The sequence below is a fragment of the Podarcis tiliguerta genome (assembly GCF_965153285.1).
Source record: "Podarcis tiliguerta genome assembly, chromosome: 4".
Classification (NCBI taxonomy): Eukaryota; Metazoa; Chordata; class Lepidosauria; order Squamata; family Lacertidae; genus Podarcis; species Podarcis tiliguerta.
Genome location: NC_139537.1, coordinates 27,618,125 through 27,642,216, shown reverse-complemented (window position 1 = coordinate 27,642,216; position 24,092 = coordinate 27,618,125). Strand labels below are relative to the sequence as shown.

At 41.2% G+C, this 24,092-nt stretch overlaps 1 protein-coding gene across 8 annotated transcripts in view; it reads right to left on the bottom strand.

Moving 5' to 3' along the window:
• The window catches only part of NBEA (neurobeachin), a 349,991-nt gene that overhangs the window by 35,695 nt on the left and 290,204 nt on the right, over positions 1-24,092 (bottom strand). For all 8 annotated transcript variants that reach the window (XM_083437001.1, XM_083437003.1, XM_083437002.1 and 5 more), the window contains 2 exons: positions 21,408-21,560; positions 12,035-12,202 (listed from right to left, as the gene is read on the bottom strand). In XM_083437001.1, coding sequence (XP_083293127.1) covers positions 12,035-12,202; positions 21,408-21,560 — 321 coding nt within the window. The remainder of the gene's footprint in view (positions 1-12,034; positions 12,203-21,407; positions 21,561-24,092) is intronic.

Below are 24,092 nucleotides of genomic sequence, written 5' to 3'. Positions count from 1 at the left end.
CCTTACATAAATATCAGGAACACAGTGTTAGAATTCCTGCTCCATGATTGCAGTCATGGGATTTTTCTCTTTCACGTGACGGTATATGTTTTGACTTCCCAGAGGGGGAAGAGACGGAGACAGGATGTTAGTGTTACTGTGTTCTGTGAAGTGGGACTATTGTCCTTTGTTCTCTCTCTTTGCTGTCTGATGCTAGAGAGAGGGAGCCATGTTGCCATGCTGAGTTGCTGAGGTCTGTTACGCAACTGCGCAAACTCTGCGGATCCCTAAGTGTGCTGGTGTCGGTTGGCATCGGTCGCTGTGATGTTCGGGCTGAAGAAAGCTTTTGAAGCTCCCGAACGATCGACCAGGAGGGAGGGAACATGCCAGTTGGGCATGTGTCTCTACCAGAGTCCTACTCTAGCGTAGGCTGAGCTCCTGACACACAGGTGGCGTTGTGGTCTAAACCACTGAGCCTCTTGGGCTTGCCGAATGGAAGGTCGGCAGTTCGAATCTGTGCGACAGGGTGAGCTCCTGTTGCTATGGCCCAGCTTCTGCCAACCTAGCAGTTCAAAAGCAAAGCTTACATAAATAATATAGTTCTCAGAATGCATTGAATGTGCATTATACAGGGTTGTATCCAGCACAGCATTCTGTTAACGCTCCATCAGCAAAAGGACTTCTGCTTTCACAACACAACGTTCTCACCCTCTCCTCCTCCCTGCACCACTCCCAAATTTGTTCTAGAGGTTCTTCCAAGCCTCTGTGGCAGATCTGGGGGGGGGGGGTGAGCTGCACACGGGGGGGGGGGGAGTCCCATTGTGCAAGTGGAAATGTTTGTGCTAACCAAATGTGGCGGGTGAGTATGAGAATCAGCCACAGTGATTATTTTGGAGGGGAAAGATACTACAGTGGTACCTTGGGTTACATACGCTTCAAGTTACATACGCTTCAGGTTACACACTCCACTAACCCAGAAATAGTGCTTCAGGTTAAGAACTTTGCTTCAGGATGAGAACAGAAATCGTGCTCCGGCGGCGTGGTGGCAGCAGGAGGCCCCATCAGCTAAAGTGGTGCTTCAGGTTAAGAACAGTTTTAGGTTAAGAACGGACCTCCGGAACGAATTAAGTACTTAACCAGAGGTACCACTGTACAGCCAATAGTCAGAGGTCATGAGTAGATGCACTAGTTGCATATTTCACTGGATCCTGGCCTACAAGGATAAAATTTATTCAATTCAATTCATTTAGAAATTAATTGAAAATAAAAATGCTAGCCATTAGATGCAAAAGCTATGTTACATTCCTCTGACCTCCGCCAGAAGTCGAAGAACCTGGGCAATCTTCTTATGTATTAATAACTATGAACAGGAGAAAAGCAGACATTTGTCACTAACAAAAGAAATACCTCACAAAGCAGAAATAAATTAATAGCGTATGTTCTAATTTTCTCTTCTTGTACAAATTAATTCAGCCTACATATTTATAAATGTTTTATATCAAAAACCAAATGTTATGTTTTGTTCCATTTGCTGAATAGCAAAGAATAGTTTTTGTGAGACATGACACAGAGGAAACCTGGGGAGGCAGAGAGAAGAAAATAACCAAGCAAACTCTGGAGAAAACTTGATGTTGAAGGAATGGCTTTTAATGGTATTGTTTGTTGTGGTGGTAGCTTATTGTAGAAATAAAGCACGATCATCTAAAGCATTATTTTTAATGCCTAGGATATGGAAACAGACACACTCAGTAAATCCAAGTATGTAATAGCCATATTTTTCTTTGGTTATATACACAAAGCTGTATTAAAAATTTAAATGTGATTTTATGTTCAGTTAGTTCACAGACCAAGCTAGAAAAACATTTGACCATCTAGGACAAAGCATTTTATATAGTGGGAGGCAGTGGAAGACAGGAGTGCCTGGCGTGCTCTGATCCATGGGGTCACACGACTAAACGACTAAACAACAACAACAACAACGTGAATTAAATTTTTGTATTCTACAAATTCATTGCACATCTGCCTGCTAAATATCTTATCAGTTCTGATTACACAGAAATGAAGCCACCCTATATATATTGATATATAGTGATACCTGGGGTTAAGAACTTAATTTGTTCTGGCGGTCCGTTCTTAACCTGAAACTGTTCTTAACCTGAAGCACCACTTTAGCTAATGGGGCCTCCCGCTGCCGCCGCACGATTTCTGTTCTCATCCTGAAGCAAAGTTCTTAACCCGAGGTACTATTTCTGAGTTAACGGAGTCTGTAACCTGAAGCGTCTGTAACCTGAACCGTATGTAACCCGAGGTACCACTGTACTTTACTATCCTGGACTTGGTGCATTTTTTTAAAAAATGCAGCTTTATTCCATGTTTTTTTTATTAATTTGAAGGTATAAGTATTTGTATAGGTGAAGCACACTATTTGTTTATTAGATTGTTTAAAACTGTCCTTTCATGTACGATCCCAAGGCAACTTACAAATATATAAAATGAAAGCAATTAAGACTCATTAAAATTGCACACAAATACCCTCACAGCAATAACAGAACACAGTGAAATATCCAATTCCAATTCATTAATTATATTTATTATTTGCTATATTGCTCTGGTATCTATGCTAAAAGAGGGGGGAAAGTGTCAGAAACCCCACTCATTGGAGCCTTGTACCTATTTCCCCAGCTGTGTGCATCACACAATCACAGGAACCCAGCGCTTCATAATCCAGCCACCACATAACTGCACTTTGGTATTTTGCCAACAACTTAATGGAAAAAACAAAAGCAGATGGCCACACCATCAGTTACTCTGAACAAGGCTCAGTAGCTAGTCAGCCTAGGAATACATGTTCTGTACAACCTCAATTCATATTTGTTGGCTGAGGTAAAAAACCACTTCTTGCTCCACCTTTTCTTGAAGGAGCCACTAACTTTGTGAAGCCTTGGATTCAGGTCTTGTGTTTGAATCACTTCTGCTGATTATCTGATTGTATCTAGACGCTGGCTCAAGACATTTTGCTACCTGAGGTAGGACAAAATGAGGTAGGACAAAATAGTGCTCCTATTCCATGGACAGAAATCTGATTGGACTAGCAGCTGGATATTATTTAAACACTGGTGATAGGACAACATTCTACACCATATTGAGTGCAGTAGGCCTGCTTAGGAGGCACTTGGCAGACTAGCATAGAAGATTCAGGGAAAATAGTGGGTGACTGCGGCTGCCCTCTGGCACCTGCTGCCTGAGGCAGCTATCTCACTTTGCCTAATAGCAGGACTGGCCCTGCTTGTTTACCTGTGTTGATCAGATCTTTAACTGCTGAGTTCTGGGTCAGATATACATACATTTGTCTAGAACAATTGTCACCTCTGGTTTGAACCTCAAAATCTCTTATTAATATCACAAGTATGATATGGCATGTTATGTAATCATCTATATATATACAGTGGTACCTCTGGTTGCAAATGGGATCCATTCTGGAGGCCCGTTCGCAGCCTGAAAAGTGTGCAACCTGGAGCGCCGTATCAGCGCAGGTGCGCGGCATGATTTAGCGCTTCTGCGCATGCGCAAGCGGCGAAACCCAGAAGTAACCCTTTCTGGTACTTCCGGGTCGCCGCGGGATACAACCTGAAAAGACGTAACCTGAAGTGTCCATAACATGAGGTATGACTGTATTGTAGGCGAAGAAGAGATAGAGGTTGTTGCCCAAACAATTCTGAATCCTCTGTTACTTGTTAGAGTCATTGTTTCTCCCTTTCTCAGGATTCCTAAACCTTTGCTTCCATTTGCCCTTTTTTCTGCCTGCACTATTGTACAGTGCAGACAATTGCTGACTTGACGCTAATTGTGATTAACAAATTGGAAGTCAGGCATAGAAGTGCAGTAAAAGAGTTTATCAGCAGTTAGCTGCAGTTATGGGTAAGAAGGATTTCCCCTAAACTTGTCATGTGGGCATTTACTCCTGGCGAGAGTGGGAGTGCAGGTTCCTGGCTCCCAGTTTGCAAATTCAAATTTGGAGTGTTACAATATTCTTCAGGCCATTGTTGAAGTTCCAAGAACAAGAAGCAGCCAACCTTGCCAAGGTCATTTCAGTCAAAGGAGCTGTTGAATTCAGCTATTTTGTAAATCCAAAATTATTTCAGGGAATTCAGATAATGGAACACTCCGCTGTATATTACAGCAAAAAACTTGAATCTATTGTTCGTGCTGTCTTTAAAAGACAATTAAAGAGGCACATTATCAATATGTCGAATATTGTTAAGATGATCAGCTCTGCTATTTTCTAAGAGAACTATCTAAATTGTTCAGCAGTCTTTACTGCAAAAAGTTGAAGAATGCAAAACATTGTAGAATAATAGGTAATTTATTCTAAGGTAATGACTGCAATATAGCTGAAATCTGTGCTAATAGAGTAAAAAGGCTCCCAGCTATTTCTGCTATAAACAGCAGTCAAGTAATTTTCATTTTTCTTCCCTACAGTAAAATACTACTTTAAAATCAATGCTAAAATGTTTGCTACTAATTTCTGAAGTGCAAAAATTACTACCTGTAAACAGAATGTACTGGCAAATAAAAGAAAGAAGCAGTTTTCACAAATGGCATTCCTCCTACTTTTCAAATTGCAGATGGGGAAAACACAACAGCACTGGAGTATGTACAGGCCTTATTGTCTACAATTTTTTTTAAAAAAAACAATACTCTTTAGTGGTACCAGGTGAATATATAAGAAATGAAAATGTGGAGTCATATTTGAATAGATAAATATCTATAAGGACATGGCAGGTGTTTATACAATATACTGGAGTGTAGGTACCCAACGAAATTGCTAAACAAGAGGATCAGGGCCCACAAAAGAGAGGACTTTCCATTGCTCATAACTGACTTGTGGAATTTGCGGCCACAAGATGAAGTGATGGTAATGAAATAATGGGTCACAGAATCACAGAGCCTGAAGGGATCTCAACAGCTATCTAGTCCACCCCTCTTTTGATGCAGGAAACCACTGCCGTAGCATCAGTGAGAGAAGTGCTGAGCACAGAGCTTGCCAAATGTCATTTGGAAAGTGCTTCCAAAGCACTTAACAATCAGGCATTTGGGAAGTGCTGCACAACTGGCAGCAGCTGCCAAGCCCCATTTGGCCAGACCTCACCTTTGTCTGCCTCACGCTTAATGCCATGTCTGATGACAGGTGTAGGGTAGGTGGCCGTGATTTGGCCAGCATGGCTGTGCAGACCAGATGGGGAGCGTTGGCATTAGGCTTGTGGGTCAGAGGTTCACCACCTCAATCGAAGGAGTTCTAGTGACCATGTATACAATAAATTCTGCTGTGAGAGCAGCATGAGTGCTCAGTCAGCCAATGTATTTCTGTGATGGTGCTTGTGTGGCAGTAGGCATAGGATGAACTGCCCACCAGTTGGTTGGTACCATGAGGAGCTATTTCTCTTCCCTGCCGGTTTCCAAACTTGTATGCTAAGACAAGTCTTTCTCTGCACAGTTCTAAAACCGGCAGAGTTGGCTAATGCTGCTAGATGCTTATCTTCTGCTGTAGGGTCTTTGCTGGAGTTTGCCTGCCTACTATATAGACGGAAAGTTGTGTGGGGTTTGAGGTGGGTGGGCCCACCTCCTCAGGTAAAGAGGAGATTGCTTGCCTGGGCCTGGAAGAAGGGGCTTTTCACCATTGCTAGCTGTCCTCCACTTAAGGAGAGAACTTCTGATCTTGTAAATTGTTAACAATTATCCATAAATTCTTCACAATTATCCATAACTTCTTTGTAGATCCACTATTATGTGGGAGAAAGCTAGTCTCTGTATGTTGAGACATGTGGGAACTAACATTTAAGTGATCAGTTCTGTAGATATAATTAGATCAAAGGAGATCTAGAGGGATGAATTTTGATATTCCTGTCAGATTAAGAAAGGTGATTGTAAGTTAGGAGGATCAAATATGTAAATTCAAAATGTGAATAGCTTTCTTAACAATTAATACAACAGAGATCTCCTGCCTGTTAAATATCACATTGTCTTTTTATGAATGAGTGTTGATATTTTCCACATATATGTTTCTAGGCCTTACTAGTCACTATGTAAGGCTAGCATTCCGTCTATTTTGTTAAAGATATATCTGTCTTGTTGGGTCTTGACAGCCCTATCATGTCAACCCCCTGTAGCAGCATAGAGTTTTTCAGCAGGGGGAAGAAAAAGTAAAAACTATGCTTCCAGTGGGCATATTTCACTATTGCCGATCCTGAGGGATGATTTGTTATTCCTGTCAGATCAAAGAAAGAGATAAGAGAAGAAAATAACATCTAAAAACTTGAACCCAGAAATGAGGGCGACGGCAAAAACGTCAAGACCAAAACATTATGATGCCACTTAAAATAATTTAAATATGCTGGATATCAAACACTTTCAAAAGAAATAAATGTTGCATAGGCCATATGCTCTGCTAGCTGACAGGAGAACTAGTTTTTAAGGTTTAGGAATTGGTCATAGAAACCAACTGTCAAATGCTATTCATTTACTGATTTTTTTTTCCAATTGGCCATGTGTGTTGTCAGTAAGATGAGGTCTTTTGACAGGCAACTGCTTGAAATATGACACATATGTCACTAGGAAGTTCTTCTGCAAAGGCCCATTTAAAGATATGGAAGCTGTGCAAAGGCATGCTCATTTCATTGTGGGCTTGTGCAGGAGAACTGCCTGGTCAGTTGTGTCATGAACTTATCTGTGCCTGGTTTTGTGCAAACTTACACTTTTGGCTCCAGATAGCTATTTTGACTGAATCTGCACCATACCATGTTTTGAAATTGTACAGCACAGGCTTGTAATATGTAGAATTGAATATGAATAAGACGGCCCAGAGGTATAATACAAAGAGCAATTGTCCAATATAACCCTTCACTAGCTTTTAAAAACATTACTAAGGATAAACAGACTGCATCTAACAAACAGAGATGAGGGGTTGGCAAATATTTGAAATAAGAATAAGTAAATAAAATAAACAATGTACTTGAAATACTGACTTCTTGTAAGTGTACACAAAAAGTCTGTTTTCAATGTTGCGTCTGACAAATTTAATTACATTTGGAGATCAAACCAACTAGTGCCATTTAGCCTCTCTAATTTTAACTTGTGCAGAAGTAATAAACCATTACTTATGTATTCACATCACTGTGTTAAATTAGTTTTGTGTAAACAAACGTCATGTCTGGTTTTTCTAGAAAAACACATACCACAATTTGTAGGAACGGTATTGTAGGAACAGGCATAACGTTTGCAAAAGTGACCCAATTTCTTGAAGCCCAGTTTGTAAAAACTGGGTTTTAAAGAACAGGTACACAGGAAAACAGCAAATATAAGCAAATATTCAGCGTGCCTCATGCTATTTTATATTCAACAGGACACCCAAAATCATTTGAACACAAATAAACAATCAACCTTGATATCTGCAGAGGGTCACATTTCTATATGTGAGAGGGTGAAAAGCACATGACAAAAAATATCTTTTTTTAAGCTGTAAGGTATTGATAATCAAATGAAATAATAGGAAAAACATATAGAAATGGGTTTTGGAGGGATAATAAGTTTTAAATGCCTTTGTTCTATGAATGAGTTCCCTTAACACAAGTCTTGGAAGACAGCTAAAAAAAGTCTGGAATAATAGGTTTGGATTATGATGTACACCAACAGTAAAGACAATTCCAAATAACATCTAGAGTCCAATATAACTGCTGTTTACATATTAAAAAGAGATACAGGCTTTGTACCAGGGATGTTCTGTCATGTTTCTCCACGGGAGAAGGCTGTCATGGTAAAGTTCATTATCAATTACTGCTTTACAAGTGCAAGATGAGTTAAGCTGTCATAATTTTCTCAGCTAGAGATCCTGTGCTGTCAAAGAATGTCAATTTTTAATCTGACACAAGGAAGAAAATTATCTCTTATTCTGACCTCTAATTTCTTGACATTTTAATGCAATAATTGCTGTGGTTAGTGCTGCAACCATGATTTCACCTGTCAAGGAAGAATGAATCAATATCCTTGAGCTGTTCATTAAATTTCTAGATTTTGCTTTACTAAATTTCTCCATTTTTGAGGGTGGAAAGAAAAGAAACCATTGATAGGCATGCCTGAAAATGTGATATGCCGAAACTACACCTTGCAACATTTTCCATTTGTTTTCACACTGACAATTGTTCCCTCCCCCCCACCAAAAATAAATAAATAAAATCGCACTACACTATGAATAAAGGTTTGACACTAGCAGAAGTTACTTTGTTTGGACTGAGCTCTGCATTTGGAATATGGTGCAAATCCTAATGAAAAGAAGGATAAACGTTAATCTGGCCTATCAGAGATCTCTGCATGTATAGTAGGGATGGGCATACTCATGAAAGCTTCTTTCCAGCTCTGTATGAGGAACAGACAAAGTTGTGTCCCATCCCATTTCTCTGTGGATTTTAAAGGGGAAATTATAAAAAAAACCATAGAGGAATGCATACTGTCTTGAAATCAAAGGGCAGCCATTCTAGGAAGGACACTCTGCTTCAGAGCTCGCCCTCCCAGAACAATTACTTGAATGGGGCAGTGGTGTAGCTAACAGAATGGACACTGGTGTAGCTAAGAGATTTGATCCATTGCTTCTTCTAATACAGTGCTATGTATACAGTGGATGCTCGGGTTGTGAACATGATCCATGCGGAATGCAACTTCGCAACCCGCAGCGTTCCCAACCCGCGTCTGCGCACACACGGGTTGCGATTCGGCGCTTCTGCGCATGCGCGACCGCCGAAACCCGGAAGTAACCCATTCTGGTTCTTCCGGGTTTTGGCGGTCCGCAACCTGAAGCGTCTGTAACCAGAGGTATGACTATATGTTTAAAACCCTATTAAAACTAGTAAAGTATTTAAAAACAAGCATAAGCACAATATTCTTGTAGGTGTGTCTGAATTGCTTTCACTTCTTTGTAGCTTTCCCTCAACCAAATAATATGGGACTTGAACAAAAGCACAAGGTTTTATAGTTATTACCTGTCCCAAAAGCAATGCAACACATGTACAGCTATTGCATCTTAATATGTTTTCACCAAACCTTAGTAAATTGCATAAACAGTCGTACCTCGGAAGTCAAACAGAATCTGTTCCAGAAGTCCGTTCAACTTCTGAAACATTTGAAAACCAAAGCGCAGCTTCTGATTTGCTGCCGGAAGCTGCTGCAGTCAAGCGGAAGCTGTGAAAGTCCCATTGAACGTTTGGCGTCCAAAAGAACGTTCGAAAACCAGAACTCTCACTTCTGGTTTTTTATCATTCTGGAGGTGGAACGTTTGACTCCCAAGGTGTTCGGGAGCTGAGGTACGACTGTAGCTGCAAATGGAATAACAAACGGCTTGCAAGAATATATCTACAATTCCATGTTTCGTCCATTTTCAAAATGGCCCAGTATACCTGAAGGAGCGTCTTCACCCCCATCGTTCTGCCCGGACACTGAGGTCCAGTGCCGAGGGCCTTCTGGTGGTTCTCTCACAGGGAACCAGGCAGAGGGCCTTCTCGGTAGTGGCACGTGCCCTGTGGAATGCCCTCCCCTCGGATGTCCAAGAAATAAAGAACTACCTGACTATTAGAAGACATCTGAAGGCAGTCCTGTTTAGGGAAGCTTTTAATATGTGATGAATTTTAATATTCTGCTGGAAGCCACCCAGAGTGGCTGGGGAAATCCAGCCAAATGGGCGGGGTATAAATAACAAATAAAATCAAGGCATCCTTAAAGATTAAACAGACCTATGCACTTTCCCTTGCACATGCAAAGGTGTGTTTGTGATAAGAGAATGTGAATAAGATAATAGTGGCCGACATCACAGTGCTGTTGTGGGTATTATTAAATGTTGTGAACTACATGCATTTTTTAAAAAAGGATTTCCTATTATTCTTATAATTATTATTGTATTTATTTATTTCTTAAATTTTTATCCTTCATCCAAGAATCAGAGGGCGGTATACATTATAAAAGCACAAAAATAAATAACAAATGAAACCATAACCCTCCAGTTTAAAAGGCCATAGACTGTATAAATAGTCAAAGGCCTGGGAGAAGAGGAATGTTTTTACCTGGTGCCTAAAGATATGTAACAAAGGTGTCAGGTGAGCCCCACTGGAATAGCATGCCACAAGCAAGGAGCCACTGCAGAAAATGCCTGTTCCTGTGTTGCCGCCCTCCCAACCTCTCACAGAGGAGGCAGACAAAGAAGAGATGATGATCTCAGGCTCAGGGTCTGTTCATATAGGGAGAAGGCGGCCCTTGAGATATTGCAGTCCTGAGCCATTTAAGGCTTGATAGGTCAAAACCAGTGTTTGAATTTGGCCCAGAAATTAATTGGCAGCCTGTGCACTTCGGCCAGAGTTCGTGTTATATGCTCAAACTGTCTTGCCCCAGAGAGTAACTTGGCCACTGAATTCTCTCCACATGCTTTAAACTACAACTCCTATCAGCCAGAGTAAGTATGGTCAAATGTACATATGCAGGGCGCCAGTTCCCGTGCAACCCTTTACTATTATTCAAATTTCTTGGATTATATTAGTACCCAGATTATTAATGATGTAATATTGTGAATGGAACAAAAAGCTTTAAATACAAATGAAAGAGAAAGCAGTCTTCCTACAGTTCTCTAAATGGAATAAAATCAGCTCATATTACTATGAAGGGGGTTTCTAATATCAAATGATGTATCAAACCACATATAAACTTTACTGATATCCTAAAAGCATTTATAATGTAAGGAATATATTTGCAAAGGTTGCAATTAAGCAAGATATAAGTTTTCAGTTTTTAAAATTCAATCAAAAAATGCCACAAGTATTCTATTGCTTGGCAATGTATAAATTATTACTTGTTTTGCATACAACAGATGGCAGATATCATGGGGCAAGGAAGCTTGTGTATGCAGCTTCACCACAGCAACACTCATCTTGCAGCTGTTGCATCTTCACACTTTTCAACCAAATTGAATCTTTCAGAGAACGCTTTAATACTCATAGCTGTAATCTTTTAATAATTATTTTATTATGATGGGCTGACAAGACTGGAAACAAAACATGGAAGAATAAGGTGTGCCCTGTATAAACCAAATACCTTTAAAAAAAATCCCGTATGAGGCAAACACTCAAGTAACTAACACAAAAGAAAGAAAATGAAATCCTTTTGCTACTTTGGGGGTATTGTTTTGTTCTTTAAACATTTCATTTGTTAACAAATAAAATAATCTCATTTGAGATTATGAATATTATAGGCATATTTATGAATGGATAGGGAGTTTAGCTCTTTTACTCGGTAATTCATTAGATACCCATATGTTCATATAGTCAGTATATACATCATATATAATTTTAGTGAATTGTTCTGTATAGTTTAGGTTGCAATCCTATACACAACTATCTAGATGTAAGACCCTGTAAGCTTACTGCATAGGATGGTGCTGTCAGTTTAACTTGTTCATTAATTAAATGCACTGACCAAAATCCAAAGAAGTACTTAGACTGCCTGCAGAGTTCATTCAGGCTTTGAAATGATTTGGGGGATAATTTTTAAAAGACTGCCTCAAAGCGGATTCAAGTTTCTAAGCTATTCCCACACCCACCTTATTCAAGATGGAGACAGATTCCCAGTTTCCCCTGTTCATCTCCAAGTCAACTCTCCCTTAACTAACCCATCACCCAGTTTAGCTACTAGAAGTCAGTTTAGGCATATTCAAAGGCCCTAAGGTACATACAATGCAAGCCTCTGTTCCATATCATAAACATTTTGGAAATGTATGCTATGAAACAAGGGATTTTGTAAAATAGATACAGTCCAAGGAACATCCGAAATAATTTCCATGATTCTTTGTACCTTGATCATTAATCTATTCCATTCATTTCTGATTAGTGTTTACAGAATTTGATATGGTTGGCCTGTTCTTCGGAAGAATAAAAAATATCCTATGCTCCAAATGAAGAATGCAATATATGGAGGCATTTTGCAATGAAACTTAGTAGCACGTAAACAGGGAGCCAGAGTTACCTACCTCCCTGAGCACAGGATCAGTGATACTGTCAAGGTTTACAGAACCTTCATATGTCAGGTAGTGGAAAACATTAAGTGCTCGTACTGCTTCCGGTCCTCGTTGCTTGTAGCCAAATATAAGATCAATCCACTGATGAAGCTGGCAGGATACAAATTCACTTTCCAAAGCCTGGTAATAAAATTGGGAGGATGAAAGAAATTTTGTTTCTCAGCTTTTATATTCATTCATTCGGCATTTCATCATTTTATTCAAAAAAAGGAAATGGAATATTATGATGGTCTTCTCCACGGTGGCCCCCAAGTCATGGAACTTTCTCCCAAGAAATGTTCACCTGGTGCTGTTGTTATTATTATTTATACTACAGGGGAAGACCATCCTGTTCTCTTGAGCTTTTAAAGTTATTTAATTACATTTAGGCTATTTGCATGTTTATTTGTTTTTATGGATTACTGTCATTGCGTTTCTGGTATCTTTTGTATTGCTGCTGTTGAGATCTTGGTGAGAAGCCATGACAACAAGGAAATAAATAAAAAAAGGAAAAAAATAAGTAATGTTGGAACACACTTTTGTTTTCTTTTAAGATTTATATACCCCCTTTACTGAGAGTGTTTTAAGGCAACAAAGAGTAAAACCAAACTATAGAAGCAGCATAATAAAACATACACACAAAACAGAGTATTATTGGTATGATACATTCTGTTGGTACTGTTACAGGGTTTCTACAGGAAGTTTATTTTAAGCATTTATTAAATACCTCTGTATTTACAAAAAATAAACTATTCCATGCCTATTTGTTATTTAATGGATTTCTAACCTGTCTATTTTTAAAATTAAAAAGGCAGCAATTGTATGTTTATCCTATCATTTAGGGATGTGGTTTCTTACTTTTCCATAAAATCCCACAAAAGAAGCAAACACCATGTCCTAGTCATCCATTTAATTTGCATTAACATATTAGAATATTTGTCAAAACCAGCCAGCTGAATCAATGGGTCTAAATCAGCTTAAAACCTACTATGTCAGATTAACTAGGTTGTAGATCAAGCTGTAAGATTGTGGCTCTTTTGTTCCAGTAGCAGATTAAAATTTTCCATTTGTGTTGCTCCAAACTGGCAACATGCAGTCTTTCTGCTCTTAAAGACAGGGATTGTGTATGTAAACCAAGCAGTGCTTTATTATACGGTCAATCTTTAAACTTTTATATAGAATTTTAAACAGTACCAATATTATCCAGTTATGAATATCACAACAGAGAACTTAGGTGCACAGTGGACAGCAAGATTTTGAATTCTTATGTTTTATTCCTGCCTCAGCCATTTTTTTCCAATATTTGAAACATTTTATTAACTATTCTATACATAGAACATGAACTTACTGAGGCTTCAAATGGAAATTATTTAGAACACTTCAATAAAATTGCCTTAGGTCCAGCTTATCAGTGGAAATATAACTTCCAGTGTTCTATTTAAATTCAAAGCTGGGTGAATTTATCTTTCAATACCTTTTGAAAATAATGGTACCAACTAAAGAAAAAAACAGTTAAAAGAATTGTATTCTTAAAGTAGCTCCCACAGGCCAAAAACTTACAGAAAGCTCTTAAAACATTAACAGTGCTATCTTCCACGTCTACGCAAAAGTAAGTTTCACTGAGTTCAACTAAATTTACTGCCAGGCAAGTGTGTGGGAAACATTAAGCCCTCCAGATGTTGCTTAACTATAATTCCCATCATCCCTGACTTTTGGCCATGCTTGACTGGGGCTGATGGGATTTGTAGCAACAACTGGACGGTTCCCCATTCCTGGTGTACATAAGTGAAGTCCAAGGCATAGTGGGATGCACATTAAATGAACATGTATAGACTTCTGAAAGGCTGCGGTCTTACACTAGGGATGGCTAGCCATACTACAACCAGAGAAACACAGATTGCTCCCTCTCATGTCCTTGCTGTGGGGTACAGTGAGCCAACACGCTGCCTTTCCCAAGGTGGAATTATATAAGCCTTGTGGCAATTTATCAACTAAGCAGAAAATGAGCTAAACATCCTGGATTTGAGTGAGAAGTGGAGGCACCCATAGGCTGCCAAGAAAAGAAAAGAACAGAACAGAAATCGTGCTCCGGTGGCGCGGCAACAGCAGGAGGCCCCATTAGCTAAAGTTGTGCTTCAGGTTAAGAACAGTTTCAGGTTAAGAATGGACCTCCAGAATGAATTAAGTTCTTAATCCGAGGTACCACTGTATATTCATTCTGGATGCCTTTGGATGGGGATTTTATACTGTACAATCCTTTCAATTTGTGGCAATTTTAGTTAAACCATGCAATACAGGTACACTATTGCTAACAGAAAAATACTGGGAAAGGGACCGTCTAACTTGCATAGACCCAGCTGTGCAGCCAAAATTAAATTAACATAGGATTAAGGAAGGGACATGGTTCCCATTGCCTCCTCCAAGTACACCCATGGATTTCATAGTCTATGGGGAGCCAGTGTGGTATAATGGTTACAGTGTCGTACTGAGATCACAGAGACAGGGTTCAAACCTCCACTCAGCCACAAAGCTTACTGGCTTACCATCTCTCAGTCTGACTTACAGCTTTGTGAAGACAAAGTAGTGGGGACTGAATGCTGCCCTGAGGAAAGGCAGGATAAGAATATAATACATAAATAAACAAATAGCTGTTTGGGGCAAATTGGGGGGAAGGTAATTTGCTGAAATGTGGGCACCAGCTTTTGTGCTGGTGTAATATATCTGCAAATGTGTGAAAGCTGTATCCCTGTTCCCCCAAGCAACATAGAAACCAAGTAAACAGGGGGTTTTTTAATCTAAAAGTATAATTTGTGTTATATGTTTCACTCAGCGTTATAATTTGTAATGCACTACAATGTTTTGTGCTTAATAATCAAAATATTATTATAGTTAATCTTGGATTGTGGCAGATCGCCTCTTCAAATTACAGAATGCTTATTATACAGGCTGTGCTCTCTTTTTCCATGCTACAGTTTTCTGCCTCAATTTAACATGCTTGGCTTGTTGGCTGAATGCGTTCTATTTTTGGCTCTCAGGACCACCACAAGTCTGCTGGGATCAAAAAGCTCAGCAAGACTACGAAGTCACATCTGTGGAAAGCTTTTTTCCTGTTTTTGTAAACTGGTAGATTATGATTGATGAACCTAGCATTAGGGTAATGTTAGCAGGGACACTTACGGCTTCTGTCCTCTGTGACATCACTGAGGTCAGACCATAATCATGTTAGCATTGAACACAATGCTTTATTAATGTTTCATGGGTATGTCAGTAGTAATCAGTCTAGCTTGCTATGGATAAATTAAACTGGGCCAACAATCACTGATGTATAAATTGAATGCTCTTAAAATCTACTGAAACATCTCCTAAAAGTTACCAGACTTAATCACTTCCCCAGTCTTTCTAATGAGACCAATTTTCACAGGAATTTCTTTCAATGAAAGGCTATTTCTCTCTCAGAGCATATATTTATAAAACACAGAATATCCTCCCACTTCCTTGCCAGTAAAATGCCAGATACCTGTTTAAGCCTGAATTAGATGGGTGTAATTTATCATCTAGTGACTACAGTGTTTCTATTATATAAAACTTCTATGAATGTATAAACAGGTTGAAGATAAAGATTTACAGACTGATTAATTTATGAATGGGGTACTGAGTCAATAATCATCAACATGTGCTATATTTTACATGCAATGGTCTGCAAAATCACAAAGGTCCCAAATGAATATTTCAAATGGCTTGGGAAACATTGGATTGTGTGCACTATACCTTTTTATGTTCTGTATTTAGTAATGGTACTTAAATTATACCTATTTCCCCCTAGGTCTGTTATCAACATTTCAGCTCATAACAGAAAAGTAATGAAATTTATAATAAGTAACTCTACAGTTAAATTCATTTCATTTGTACCTTCTCCCTCTTTAAAATGGATTTCATGTGACTTTTATTGCATTATTGTTAGGTCAAGCATACAAAGCACCACGGATAGATTGTATCTGACAACAACAGTTGCTATTATTATTTGCAACAATGACTGTTGTTGTTAGCAGGGGGATGTGAATGTTTTGCATTTAAAGCATTTCAAGTCAGTTGAAATATGAACTTCTCTAGTATGAAAACCCAGGACATCCAAGGGAAAGAAAAGAACAATAAGATGTTTTTACATGTGATTTTTTTTTTTATCCCTGTCTGTACCTGTACTGGAATTGAAATTGCTTTTCTTTCTTTCGTTTTTATGCTATGGGATGTTTAATGGGAAGCGATTCATGGATGCTAATCACTGCACTGTGAAACTAGGCTTGCCTCAATAATGCAATTATTTTATCTTGGGAGGGGGGAAGATAGGTATTAACAAAATGAACAGTATCCATCGGCTGGGTGAGGACTGCAGGGCCTGCTCCCTTCCAGGGCCTTTTCCAACTGGCCCAGGGGGCGTGGCCCAGGCCCTCTCTCCCGGCTATAAAGGGACTCCTGCTGCAGGAAAGCCTCGGACCATCGGCTGGGTGAGGACTGCAGGGCCTGCTGCCTTCCAGGGCCTTTTCCAACTGGCCCAGGGGGCGTGGCCCAGGCCCTCTCTCCCGGCTATAAAGGGACTCCTGCTGCAGGAAAGCCTCGGACCATCGGCTGGGTGAGGACTGCAGGGCCTGCTGCCTTCCAGGGCCTTCTCCAACTGGCCCAGGGGGCGTGGCCCAGGCCCTCTCTCCCGGCTATAAAGGGACTCCTGCTGCAGGAAAGCCTCGGACCATCGGCTGGGTGAGGACTGCAGGGCCTGCTCCCTTCCAGGGCCTTCTCCAACTGGCCCAGGGGGCGTGGCCCAGGCCCTTATCTGGAACAAACTTTTGGGGAAGTGTGGGAAGTGTTCTGCCATTGCTTCCCTGTTCCAGGTGGTCATTGTGCTTTAAAATGTCCTCAAGCAGTCGGTGGCAATTTAAATTTTTATTCCTTTTTTTCTTTTTTCCTTTGTTGGGGGTGGGTGGGTGGGATGGATAGTTGGTTGGGGATTAATTTTAGTACAATTGTTCTGTTCCTTTTGTTGTTGTTTTATTGGTTCTGTATAGTTTGTGTTTTGTTTTTAAGGGGTGGGATCAGGGCTGCCTGGGAGTGGCTCCCCAGCCAACACAATGGCTGGGACAAGTTTCACAGGGGGGAAAGCACTGGGACATCCGATCTCGGTGATCATGGGCAGGAGGCGGAGTTACGCTAAGACCAGACCATGTCATTACCGAGGAGGCAGGTTTAGTCGTTGTCTGAGGACTATCCCTGCCTCCGGGTCTGGCCTTGACCGGATGGATACTGGAATCAACAGGGGAAACCCACATGACCTGAAAGTGTTGCTGTGCAATGCCAGGTCAATGATGAATAAAACCACTGCCATCCACGACTTGATTGTGGATGGAGGATTTGACCTGGCATGTGTGACGGAGACCTGGCTGGAGGAAGCAGATGGGCCTGTCCTTGCCGCTGCTTGCCCACCAGGTTTCTCTTACGCACAGCAACCCAGGTCATGTGGGCGGGGAGGGGTTGCAGTGATTTTTAGGAAGTCACTAGCTTGCACCAGGCGTCCTACTGGGAAGATCCAGCTCTCTGAGTGCATGTTCTGGAAGTTGGGCAATAGGGGCAGTACAGGATTCCTTTTGGTGTACCGACCTCCCCGCTGCACCAAGGATTCCCTGTCCGAGCTGCTTCAGGTCGTGGCGGATTTTCTCCTGGAGACACCTAGTTTGGTTGTCCTAGGGGATTTTAACATCCATGCCGACACGACCTTACAAGGGGCTGCTCGGGACTTCGTGGAAAGCATGGCCTCCATGGGGCTGTCCCTGAATAAGTTTGGCCCAACTCATAGTCATGGACATGCCTTAGACCTGGTGTTCACCTCTAGTGACGTGGGTGATCTGACACTAAGTAAAAGTGAAACAAAAGAAGTGCCATGGTCAGATCACTTCCTGGTGCAACTGGACTTCTCCGCGACCCTTCCCCTCTGCAGGGAGGTGGGACCAATTCGGATGGTCCGCCCCCGCCACTTAATGGATCCAAATGGTTTCCAGAGAGTGGTAGGGGATGCTTTAGCCCATGTTGATGGCCTTTCAGCTGATTCCCTGGTGGCCCGCTGGAATGTGGAGTTAACCAGGGCTATCGACTGTCTGGCTCCGAAGCGCCCTCTCCGATTGCATGGAGCCCGAACAGCCCCGTGGTTTTCTTCGGAGCTGAGGGCGATGAAACAATCGTTGAGACGGTTAGAGCGTCGGTGGCAGAAAACTCACTCCGAATCTGACCGGACACAGGTTAGAGCTCAACGTCGAGCCTACCAAGTGGCGATAGCGACGGCGAAGAAGACTTTCTTCACCGCCTCTATTGCATCTGCAGAAAATAGTAGCAGGAGACTCTTTCAGGTGGTTCGCAATTTAACAGAACCACCTTTACCACCGGGGCCTTGTAAAGACCCCAAGATCTCCTGCAACGATTTTGCAAAGTTTTTTGCAGATAAAATCACTCATATTCGGAAGGAGCTAGACACCACCGTGGGAGCAGGGCCGGGGCGGGAGAGTGCTAGAGCTCTGTCTGGTCAAGTTGCATGGAATCAATTTCAATCCATTACCCCCGAGGATGTGGACAGGCTGCTTGGACGCGTGAAACCAACCACCTGTCTCCTTGATCCTTGCCCATCCTGGCTAATAAAAGCAAGCCGGGAAGTGCTGGGCGATGGGCTCTGCGGGGTGGTGAATGCTTCCCTCTGTGAGGGAACATTCCCAGATCCGCTGAAAGAGGCGGTCATTAAACCGCTTCTTAAAAAACCATCTTTAGACCCGGCCAGCATGGCCAACTATCGCCCAGTCTCAAATCTTCCATTCTTGGGCAAGGTGATTGAGCGCGTGGTTGCTGAACAACTCCAGGCACGCCTGGAGGATGCGGACCATTTGGATCCCTTCCAATCGGGATTCAGGCCTCACCATGGGACTGAAACTGCCTTGGTCGCGCTGGTTGATGATCTCCGGCGAGCTAGGGACAAAGGTGAGAGTTGTTTCCTGGTTCTGCTGGATCTCTCAGCGGCCTTTGATACAATCGACCATAACATCCTTCTGGACCGTCTAGAGGGGCTGGGAGCTGGGGGCACTGTTATACAGTGGTTTCGCTCCTTCCTCCTGGGTCGTGTTCAGAAAGTGGTGGTGGGGGATGAGTGTTCAGACCCCTGGGCCCTCACTTGTGGGGTGCCTCAGGGTTCCGTCCTCTCCCCCATGCTTTTTAACATCTATATGAAGCCGCTGGGAGAGATCATCAGGGGGTTTGGACTGGGTGTCCATCAATATGCAGATGATACCCAGCTCTACCTCTCTTTTAAATCAGAACCAGTGAAGGCAGTGAAGGTCCTGTGTGAGTGCCTGGAGGCGGTTGGAGGATGGATGGCGGCTAATGGATTGAAGTTGAATCCTGACAAGACAGAAGTACTGTTTTTGGGGGACAGGAGGCGGGCAGGTGTGGAGGACTCCCTGGTCCTGAATAGGGTAACTGTGCCCCTGAAGGACCAGGTGCGCAGCCTGGGAGTCATTTTGGACTCACAGCTGTCCATGGAGGCACAGGTCAATTCTGTATCCAGGGCAGCTGTCTACCAACTCCACCTGGTACGCAGGCTGAGACCCTACCTGCCCGCAGACTGTCTCGCCAGAGTGGTGCATGCTCTGGTTATCTCCCGCTTGGACTACTGCAATGCGCTCTACGTGGGGCTACCTTTGAAGGTGACTCGGAAACTACAACTAATCCAGAATGCGGCAGCTAGACTGGTGACTGGGGGCGGCCGCCGAGACCACATAACACCGGTCTTGAAAGACCTACATTGGCTCCCAGTACGTTTCCGAGCACAATTCAAAGTGTTGGTCTTGACCTTTAAAGCCCTAAACGGCCTCGGCCCAGTATACCTGAAGGAGCGTCTCCACCCCCATCGTTCTGCCCGGACACTGAGGTCCAGCTCCGAGGGCCTCCTGGCGGTTCCCTCATTGCGAGAAGTAAAGCTACAGGGAACCAGGCAGAGGGCCTTCTCGGTAGTGGCGCCCGCCCTGTGGAACGCCCTCCCAGCAGATGTCAAAGCGATAAATAACTACCTGACATTCAGAAGACATCTTAAGGCAGCCCTGTTCAGGGAAGTTTTTAATCTGTGATATTTTATTGTATTTTTTGTTTCTATGGAAGCCGCCCAGAGTGGCTGGGGAAACCCAGCCAGATGGGCGGGGTACAAATAATAAATTATTATTATTATTATTATTATATCCAAGGGAATATTAGGTATGTCTTGCAGTGCAAACCCAGTGCAGAACAGAGGGTGGCTGACGTTTTTAAGCCCAATGGCTGTATTAATGCTCAGATGCCCAGCCTCCAAGGATCACCTGTCAGTGGTGGTCATATCCAAAGCACAGCCATGTGTTCATGAGCATACACACTACACAAACAGCTCCTACACTCACTGCACTTGTACATTCACGTCTGTGCAAAGTAGACTGATGGATAAATTGTGAAGAGCCTCTCATATGCGTTGATTTTTGCAGAGCGAGGGCAGCTCTGGGTTGTGGAAATGCATCTTAATGAGTGTCTCTAAATATTCTTATTAAAACACTAATGCCCACAAATTCAAATTAAGATTTTTAAAAAAATAACGAATATATAAATAAAATGCTACTAATCATACAAGTTTTCAGTCTAAGCAGGGTGATACTGAGCTGATTTTAAATGCATTAGTTACTTTTTTATTGCTGCAGTGTCTATTCTATTGTACTTTCTACACAGCGTTTAGATATTTGAGTTAAAAATACAGTCATTAACCTGAAACAGATAAAATTCAACAAACATGCTAATGGTGTATCGTTTCAGATGGTGTAAGATAGCAGGTAGGAAAGTATGCTTGATCCCAGTGTAATCAGTTAATTCCTTTCAAAGGAACCAGTTTTGCAAGGCACTAACCTCTCTTTCAGTGCTCCTATATACCTTTGGCTTTTCAGAAAATTTAGCATTTTGGTGGTTCTTAAAAGCCTTCCGCTAGGGAGCAAAGAACAGATTTTATTTTATTTATTACACTAATCTCCTGTTCTTTATTTAGAAAGTTCAGAGTGGCATCCAAGGGGCATCCAAGCAGTGACCACGGATTCATTATGAATCCCTGTTGAAGGGAAAGTATATAAAATCTACTGCATAAAATGTATATGCTGTCAAATATTGGGTGGATACAATCAACCACTTCTTCCATTTGCTTTTGTCTTCCTCCCATTTTCAACTTCTGCCCTGCGGAGGTGAAAAGCTAGTGATGCGCCAGCTTGTTAAATCGTGGAACTTGTTACTCAAGCTTAACTAAAAGCCTTCTTACCATCCTATTGATGCGCACAAAGTCTTCGGGCTTCTTTGCCCAAGGGGGAAGCTCAACATCATTCACAACAACTTCATCTTCTCTCACTCCAAGGCTATATCCGTTACTGTTGACAAACATTTCTGGTAGGTAGTAGAACTCTGGAATTAACTCCTGTAGTGGAAGAAACAAACACACTGTTTCTGTAGACAGAATTTATTCAAGAACTTTTGCAACCTTGTCCTTACGCTTAATTTTCACTGCTATTATACCTTTAAGTTAATTTTTAATACAAATCATTTAATTACTCAATAATAGATGCAGCAACCATCTCAGTTCCATTCTGCTACAGAGGCCATTGCTTAGATAACCTTCATTAAAATAAACTAATATAATCAGAAATATTGCGGTGTGCAGAGGCATATCAGAATATGATGCTGCCTTACCCTGACCCAGGCTGCTGCTTGATCTAACAACAACAGATTTCCACAGGTAATAGCATGATTGCCTGTGGACTCCCAGACTTCAAAGTGTGAAGGAATGGGGAACCTGTGGTACTGCAGAGCCTGTTAGGCTCTAGCTCCCATGGGAACCAGCCAATGGCCAGAAATAATGGGATCTGTTGTCCATCAACATCTGGCTAGCACAGATTTCCCCATCCCTAATGTACAATAATAAGGGTGTATAAAGAATTAGCCAACAATAAAACTTTTCAATAAAGATATCACATTCTACAACCTTACAAGGTTCCTAAAATATTTAAGACTAGGGACTATGCAGTGTGTATACTATTAAACTTGGGTTTATTTGAATGTGAGAGATGTAAGCACATGTGAGATTTTAGCTCAAGTTTTCTAGAAAAACAGCTGGGACTTTAAAGTGCCTAAATTTCAATGGATCTTGCCAAACTATAATTTCAGTGTCCATGTGATATGTCCTACTTATTGTTAAAGTACATACTCCAGAAGCTGAAATGTTTACAGAACACTAAAAGTTCCTGGACAACAACCCGATAATTCTATGTGACTTTTCACAAGATGGAACCTTTCCTGTCCCCCTTGAATTCTCATATCCGCTCAAATAACTAAGATTTCTGTTACTTAATAAGCAGCTACTTTTCTTAGTAGCTTAGTCTTTATTTCTTCTGAAATAAAGAACAATGCAATAAAGCTACCAGGAACTTTTAAAAGGACAAAAATGAATATTATACCAGACATTTTATGTCTTTAAATATGATCTCTAGTTTATTTTAATAGCTATGCTAAAACCCAAAGGTATTGTTAATAGTATTACATGTGTTATGTCTTTGTATGAGGTAAAAAATGCCAAACTACATTTTCTAATTTACAAGCTTTGGATAAATTCAAGCTGCTGAAAAATTAAACTTTAAAACTTGGTGTTATAGAAGGCCACTATTAACACTAACATAATAGGATACTATAAGCCTCAAAGATGACATTTCAGTTTAATATGTTTTGCCAGGAGTACACCATTTTATGGCCTCCCTCTGAAATAAAATCCAGTACAGACGTTTTCAGTTTTCTAATGTAATTCACTGCAGGGTTTTAAAGCTGTTTCCCTCACCAGCCCCACCTCTGCCAGTTTCCTTCTTTCCCCCCCAAAAGCTGATCCCTGGGTATCCATTAATTCAACAATCACCTTATATTGGGGGAGGAGGGGTGGTCATTCAGTTATAAGAACCTCCATTAACTATATTAATTTACAATCTGTCACCTTAATGACATTTTGTCATAGCTACCTTTTCTGACATCGACATACTCTTGTCCAAGTGCAATGTAACATGTTTGAGAAGCATTAGAGAAGATTAGTTCTTGAGCACTCTATTCTTTGGATGCCAAAATTATACAAATTGAAAGGGGGGGAGGTGCTAGCAAATGTGAAAAATGAAATGGTCAAGTTAGGGTCATTTTCAAGTGAAGTGTTTGCTAAAGGATCATTCCACTAGTATTCATTTTTTGCTTTGTACTGATTACTACAGGGAAAGGTCAATGTTTCAAGAAAGGCAAAAATAAACCCTTTCTGGCAGCATTTTCCTTTCTGTGCTGTTACACAAATTTGTCAAATATGGCATCTTTTAATACCTGTATTTGAAAATTAAGCGGGCAAACACACTGACCCAGTTCAGATGTAACGGTTTGTTTTTATAAGAACAGCCATGTGTGAGCCTTGGGATCCTTTCTTCCCTCCCACACAAAGGGAGTAGATTAGAAGTGGTTTGCAACAAACAGTAGTTTGCCATTTTGTTCACATGTGGCAGAACAGTAGTTTCAGTGCATTATGTAGTTCTTAAGCGAGCTTTCTGTTTTGAGAACTAACCATGGCTTTTGACAAAACTGCAACTGATATTTGTTGTAAAGCATAATGAAAAGCTTCTTATTTTCTCCTCCTGGTTTGGAAGGGAGGAGAGAAGGTATAAGACTGAGGTGTAGGCGTACTTCTTCTCATGACAGCAAACCATTACTTGTGGTTTTTTTTAATATCTAGATTGGGATAGTAAGCTTTCACTGTTTAATTTTAAACATGGAAATTCACCTCTCATGAATAAAAGGGGGTGGGATGGAGGAATAAGATCTTTTCCTACCTGAAGATAGTGCCTAACCACAGGGGCAACATGCCTTCCAAACACTAGGCAAAACTACAACATTTGGCATCTATTTTCACTTTACATTCTGTACCAATGGAACA